The sequence below is a fragment of the Penaeus japonicus genome, unplaced genomic scaffold (genome assembly GCF_977035675.1).
Source record: "Penaeus japonicus unplaced genomic scaffold, GWHDUDI00000001_assembly GWHDUDI00000033, whole genome shotgun sequence".
NCBI lineage: Eukaryota > Metazoa > Arthropoda > Malacostraca > Decapoda > Penaeidae > Penaeus > Penaeus japonicus.
The window spans coordinates 15,594,249-15,601,748 of NW_028234435.1; the positions used below are offsets into that span (position 1 = coordinate 15,594,249).

General features: G+C 37.5%; 1 protein-coding gene across 1 annotated transcript in view; it reads right to left on the reverse strand.

Annotated features, from left to right (window-relative positions):
* Window positions 1-7,500, reverse strand: part of LOC122258428 (uncharacterized) — a 25,584-nt gene that overhangs the window by 712 nt on the left and 17,372 nt on the right. Inside the window, exons 5-9 of the mRNA XM_043024370.2 lie at window positions 5,533-5,680; window positions 4,831-4,975; window positions 4,369-4,544; window positions 3,267-3,418; window positions 1-3,084 (exon numbers count right to left, since the gene is read on the reverse strand). The exon at window positions 1-3,084 is cut by the window's left edge and continues 712 nt beyond it. Of these exons, the coding sequence (XP_042880304.2) occupies window positions 2,376-3,084; window positions 3,267-3,418; window positions 4,369-4,544; window positions 4,831-4,975; window positions 5,533-5,680 (1,330 nt within the window). The 3' untranslated portion in view covers window positions 1-2,375. The remainder of the gene's footprint in view (window positions 3,085-3,266; window positions 3,419-4,368; window positions 4,545-4,830; window positions 4,976-5,532; window positions 5,681-7,500) is intronic.

Genomic DNA, 7,500 nt, shown 5'->3' on the forward strand with positions numbered 1-7,500 from the left:
CTTTTTTGCCTTGAGGGGTGGGAGAGGTAGGGCAATAAAATCTTCAATTCAGTCACACTTACCGATAACATGGAAATATGCAAAATTATGAGTCTTACACTGGCTGACAAGCATAGGAAAGTTGTTCACAAGACTGAAACTTGCAATTAAATATCTATCTAATATTCCACGTTAAGTACATTAGTCCAGTGAACCCCCCCCTTCCCCCTCATCCCTAACATCCGCACCCAATTAATATACCCTGTCCTCTACTCGGGTGTTTGATAAACTCACCCAGTGTGGAAAAAAAAGCATATCAAACACTCAGTCAGGAATTACAGAACACTAAATAATATACAATAATATACAAAACAATGATTTCTCCAAATACATTTGTACAGTTATAATTATAAAGTGCTTACATATAATAATAACCAGTTTACAACCAAGTTATGTCATGAACACTAAGTATTGTAATGATCCCAGAACTATTCGTGCTTTTGAGCAGAACTACATGATACAAAGGAATTTTTTTAAAATATACACAAACAGGTACTGCCATTACAAACATGAATAGTATTGTTATTAAACACAGAAATTTGCATTCTTACTGAACCATAAAAATAGACTGTACATAAGTGTAAAATATTCCCTCTCTAATTATACACTTAACAACCAAAACCACAATTAGAAGTTTATTGCTACAATTAAATTTAAAAGGAAAGTGTAAAAACATAGAAAAAAGTATTTTTAAGACAAAATAAAATATATGAACTGTATCTGTCTTTACATACAATGGACACAATAAACCTGAACACTTGATTTTTTTTCTCCATGTAAAACTTATTTTGGGTGGATGATACACTTTCAATCTTAAAGCTTGCTCAAAGTCAAAACATGGTGTTCTCCCATCAAGCAGGTAAAATCCAAGCAAACAGTTCAGAAAAATCAATCAACAGTTGTATCACTAACAAATTCTGTCTAAAATACTAACAGACTCTCAAAGGAAAGAAGTAACTACCCTTGTCCCCATGAAAAGGAAAAAAACAAAAGAAGTTTACTGTGCACAACCAATCAACCATTTTCAAATGAGGTGAATTCCATGAAAGACATGCGTGAATAACTCACTCGAGTTCAATCACACTACCTTGCAAACAGAAGTTTCAATATGCACCAAAAACATTTCCAGTGGCCAAGGCAGATGACTGAAAATTTAACAAAACCTGGTGACAAAACCTTGACTTGCTTTATTACTTTAATCTTTTGAAAAGCTCTAGTCATGATTCTCTGTATATAAGCTGCACTGATGTCAAAGGATAATGGGCATTGTGATGACCTTCTTTTGCAGTTAAAGAAAACACTCAAGAGATGTAAAACAAAAAAATAAGAGTAAATAAAATCATAAATAAAAAAGTGTAAATAAGTATCTATTCTTATGAAATCACTTACCAAGTTCTGTTACTGCCAGATGTCATTCTTTTCATTCATTCTTTTTGGAATTTTGAGCTTATATTCCTCCATGAAGATGCTGACAGACAAGAAAAGTTTGAAGACACATTATTGTGCCAGAACTAAAGAGAATCATCTGGTCTACTTGGTAAAATGGAACACCTTTCTTTCCTCTAAAAGCTTTAAGTCCCACTCAAGATTTTCTGGGTGTTATAAGCACCATATTTGTTCTTGTATTATTATTACTATTTTCTATTTCAGTTCACCAACCACTAATATTTTTATATGTATAATGAAAAACTACAATGCCATGAACTGAAATGATGTGGGGAGTAAAAATAATTACATGAATGACAGTGCTCTAAGGTGAAACAACTCAAATAAACAAATGACATAAAAAAAGGGGTGAAACAGGAACTTTCACTTTCTCATATTACATGTTGTTCTTTCAAGCAAACATACCATTTTCACATCACTTTGGGGGAAAAATGGAATGCTAGTATTCCCAATTTAGCACCTTGTGTCAGAACATTACACATTGAAAATGGATAAGAATCATATACCAGCAATAAATATATACAACTATTCCACCACCTGCAACACACAAGCATGTAAAATAACATAAAAAAATAAAGTCAAATCTAAAAATAAAAATAGCTACATTTATCATTTTACTGAAACTTCACTGAGCATTAAGATGTTTACGAATCAGCTGACAGGAAGACTAGAAAATTTATGGAAATCCTAAATTTTGTGAATATCACAAAAAATTGCACAAACTCAAAAAGGTCTATGTTACATGGTCAATTTTTATGCATGGAACATGTAACAGCTATCAGTTCTATTAAAGCATAAGTGTACTGTTACAGACTATTTCCTCAGGCAGCCAAAATCACAAAGTTTGTGTCATTTCACAATATATACAACAAAATAGAATCCACATCTTTTCAGGTCTTCTTACTCTCAGTGACTGTTTCTTTTGCTGATTCCTGGACTGACTGAACATTCTCAGAAGCTGAAGTACCTTTTTCAACTTTCCGAGTTGATATTGTACTATCTATCTTTTTGTCGTTTACCTCTGTAGGCACAATAGAAGGCAATGAACTGTTTGTTTCGGCTTTGTTGGCAGAGTCTGACTTATTTGTTCCTTGCTGATCTAGTGTTTTTGTCAATACCATGTCATCTGCCCTCATCTGAGTTTGCTTATCACTATTGTTATTTCTGTCAGCCGCTGCTGCTTTCGTCGGCTTTCCTGGTACAGCACTTGGCGAACTGGGCGAGCTAGCATTCAACTCTGCTACTGGCCTAACTGTGGTCTTATTTTTTGTTACTTTTCTCCTACTATCTTTGAGGGACACCTGAGTCAGGCCTTTGGTGGTGGCATTCAACTTACCATACGAGGCCTCTGCTTCAGTTATGTTTTTCAGAACAGAAGTCGAAAGCACACTCATGTTGCTAGCTGGTGCAACAGTTACCTTGACATGGTTGTGAAGGCTATTGTTCCTCCCCGGCGACTGCGAAAACTCATTGACCTCTAGTAGTGGGTCATGTCCTTCGCTCATCCTGTTGAAGGCATCCCAAAGACCCACCACAGAGCCTATAACACCCAGCACAACCAAGAACATGTCGAAGTACCACTGTCGCTTTGTAAGTCTCCTGGGAGTGGGAAAGATAGAATTAGACATACCTAATGAGGATGCAAAACCAACAAAAAAGCAACAATAGCAAAATTACTAAATGATTAAAGTGTTTGTTATTCTCCTTTATAAAACTCCCTTAGACTTGTCATTCACTTTAGTGACATACTGGATCCTCATGAAAAAGAAAGGTGGACTTACTGCCGGAAGATGGAGAGATGGAAGGCAGCAGGAAGGATGAATGCCAAGAGAGTGCAGCATGTGGCACCAATAAGGCTAATTAGGATGCCAAAGTTTGGCACTGCACTGACCACTAGACCCGTCAAACCCACCAGCACCATTCGTAACACATTCTGTTTGGGAAATCAATTATATAGTGTGATCAATTATGTAATAAATACTGTACACTACAAGAAGGTGGGTTAGTCTTTACTACCAATGCTAACATTATATGACCTCTTCACAATTATGGATAGGTGCTATAATTGAGCTCAGTGAATAACACACTCCTTGCTTAAATCTCATTGGTTATGTCTGCCCCTTCCAGCTGCAACTAATGCTAGATTTTTCCAGTTTCACTAAGGTAAATTTTAGTCTTTGATATTTCAGCTTTATTTTATACACCAGTAGATGTATATTTCACTGTCATATATCAAATACATAAATAATATATAGCATACAGTTGATTGTCAAAGTTAAAAAAGGTTACTACAAAAATAACATGCAATAAAATACATACAAGACAATAAACTTGAATGAATTATGAATATATGCCATACAATACCAGTGTTACCAATTCATTCTCGCTATGCTCCACTCATGACAAAGGAGGCAAGAAAAACAATTATATGACTGGCTCAGGGAAAGGAAGGCCAAAAATTACAAGAATGGGGGTAAATAGATGGTATGTTGACAGGAAGAAAAGACAAAGACACAGGAAAACAACCCATGAGTTTTTTTTTTAACTTGTACAAAATGATCCAATAGTCTTGGTGAGCAGGACTTTTGGCCTTCCTCTTCCGAGACGGGCCACATCATAAGATTTTTGTTTTCTATTATTTTCTAGACTTATGGTATGAATTATGAGTCTATATAAGATATATTACCAAGTGATACTAATTAACATTTGGTATAATAGATCATCATAACTGAAGGAATAAATATTTCATTAAAAGAAAAATGCAGTTAAAAAAAGGGTTAATATCAAAAAGACACATTAGAATTTTGGAAAGGCTTCATACTTATAAAGATAGAAAGAAAAACATAATTCAGCCATCAAAAAAAAAACTATCAAAACACTTACCCCCTTATAAGGAGCATTATGCAGTGCAAATGTCTTATCAAGGAGATGGGTCACAGGGAACATCATCATTGGGTAGGTGAAGAAAAGCGAGATCCCTAAGCAAATCTTGACCATTGCTGCAAAGTCCACCGACCCGTTGCTATGAGGCAGGTTCAAGGTGATGATGTCCATTGTATCTGGGAGGGAAAGCTTCCTTTGGTACCTTGTATCATATATCTCTTATATTTTTTGTATTCAAGACTTTTTTTTTTATATAAAAACAGGTAATCTAAATCATTTTGATAAGTTAAGTACCACATCAAATGTTCAGTCATGCCTGTATTGAGCATCTTTTCCTATCTCATCTTATTTATTTTCAATCTTTTGAAAGCTGCCCCCCAACTTCTTACCACCCTACACACACATAGAAGAAAAAATAGGAAAATAATGAAAAATGGCAAAAAACAAGAAAATTTAACTTACGTGGACCAAAGGATGCGTATCCTGATACACCAAAGCATATGTACAGTGTTGTGAGTCCTGTCATTGTACACACAAATATAGATCGGAACTTGTCTCGCTTCTTCTCTGCAACAGATTCTTCCAGAGAAAAAATCATGCCTGCACCCTGATGGCAGAATCATAGTTCACATTAGTAGAAATATTTGAAATGCATTATGTCAAAAAAGAAAAAAGAGAAAAGAAGGGAAAAGAAAAGAGAGAGAAGAAAAAAATCTAAGGATCAATTTTTATCTACATCACAACAGCAAAAATCCCATGCCTCCCTCAAAAAACTAAAGGTGACAAGCCTATTTGAAATTATAACTATTGCGGTGTTCCCATTTGAATTCTAACTAGTAAATCTCAATTGAACAGCATTCCCATTCAAATTTTATTGGATTCTCCTGGCATTTTTGAACAGTATAAACCAATATAAAGCATCCTTGTTTTAAAATGTTTCCATTTTATTCATATTTCCAGTTACATATTAACCCCAAGAAAGTTTGTATCAAGAATGGCTAACCCCATAGACTTAACTGACCATAGGGAAATCTTTACATTCATTTTATTATGGTTTATCATGCTCTATATGACAAGTTCCTGTAACAATTAAAAAGTTCAAATAAACACACAGAGAAAAAGCCTTGTCCATCCTGAAGGAGATGAAGCAGAAAAATGCCATACCTCATAGCAATAGATGGCCACGGCAAAGAAGAACGGGAAGCCCTTTATGGAGAACTCATTGGGCTGGAAAGGCACCTCCTCCGAGTGCGAGAAGTCAAACCAGAACACGACAGCCAGTGCGAGTACGTTGGAGATCTGAGCAAACAAGCTGAAAGAAAGTCTCTCTGTTAGTTCCTCTGGAAATAAATAAGTCAGTCCGTGTCTTTATACTGCTAGCCCTGTATCATTCTAACTCTCACTAGGATTTATAACAATCGATACCCCTTACCTAGACTTTCTCAACTTTCTGAAGAACTTACACACAATTACACATGCATACACATACACACGCACACGCACACGCACACGCACACGCACACAGAATACACTACATGGCTATAAATTTCCTTTAGGTTCAATAAAGATTTAATAATTCTATTTCCATATTTGGAATTCTACTGAAAAACACACTTCTAGGGTGTGTGTGTGTGTGTGTGTGTGTGTGTGTGTGTGTGTGTGTGTGTGTGTGTGTGTGTGTGTGTGTGTGTGTGTGTGTGAGTGAGTGAGTGAGTGAGTGAGTGAGTGAGTGAGTGTGAGTGAGTGAGTGAGTGAGAGTGTGTGTGTGAGTGTGTGTGTGTGTGTGTGTGTGTGTGTGTGTGTGTGTGTGTGTGTGTGTGTGTGTGTGTGTGTGTGTGTGTGTGTGTGTGTGAGGGAGTGAGTGAGTGAGTGAGTGAGTGAGTGAGTGAGTGAGTGAGTGAGTGAGTGAGTGAGTGAGTGAGTGAGTGAGTGAGTGAGTAAGTGAGCGGGATGAGTAGAGTGAGTGGAGTGAATAGAGTAAGTGGGGTGAGTAGAGAGAGTGGAGTGAATAGAGTGAGTTGAGTGAGTGGAGCTAGTGCACACACACAGTTCTGAAGAAGAAATGAATGTATGCATGTGTGTGTGTGTGTGTGTGTGTGTGTGTGTGTGTGTGTGTGTGTGTGTGTGTGTGTGTGTGTGTGTGTGTGTGTGTGTGTGTGTGTGTGTGTGTGTGTGTGTATGTATGTATGTATGTATGTATGTATATGTATGTATATATATTTGTATATTTATTTATATATATATATATATATATATATATATATATATATATATATATATATGGTATGAGTGGTGAGTGGATTGACCCTCCCAGGGATTTCTTCACAAGACGCAAGATCCAGAGTGTCAAGAATCGACGTGGTTTCCTGATGGACTGCTTAGCTGAGCAAGTACTGCCACCTTCAGCTCTGAACCAGTTAAAATCAGGCGAGCATCTGTTTCCTGATAGCGCTCGGGCCTTCCTTGTGGAGGCCATCAGGACTCTTCAACACCGTTTCTACGAACTCCGGAACGAGCTCGAGGGCAACCTCCTGCCCCATGAGTTGGTTCTTCAGCTACAACAAGAAGACCAAGCTCAACGAGCCAAACACAAGGCGAAATTACAACGAATATGCAACAAGAGCAGATGGATGAAATCTGGATGAAATGACTTGTTACGGAACTTATCAAGCAGACGTCTTACACAGACCAAGAAGGAAGCATTATCTCTCGGTCTTAAATTCAGCATCGGGCAGGACAGCAGGGATTTAATCGACTACGTAATCTCAAACAACTGTTGGACGTATTGTTGTTATGGATAATAGTGATTATAATGTAAAAATGAACGATTTACTGTCTGATGCTTCTGTTTACAGAAAGGTAGCAAGAGGCGATGCCAAGAAGGAAGGGTGCCGTCTTCAAGAAGAAGGCAAGGGATATACTTCTACACTCTGCCCGGGGAAAACATCTCTTTCATCTCCTGGAGGAGGCCCCACGTACCCCTTCCATGAGAGGTCTCCCGAAGATACACGAGCCAGGTGTACCGATGAGACCGATCACTTCTGGCATTGGCAGCACTCCTCATCGTCTGGCTAAGTGTCTGGCCAGACCCCTCTCTGGCGCTATGGGAGGCATCAGTGATTCCCACCTGAA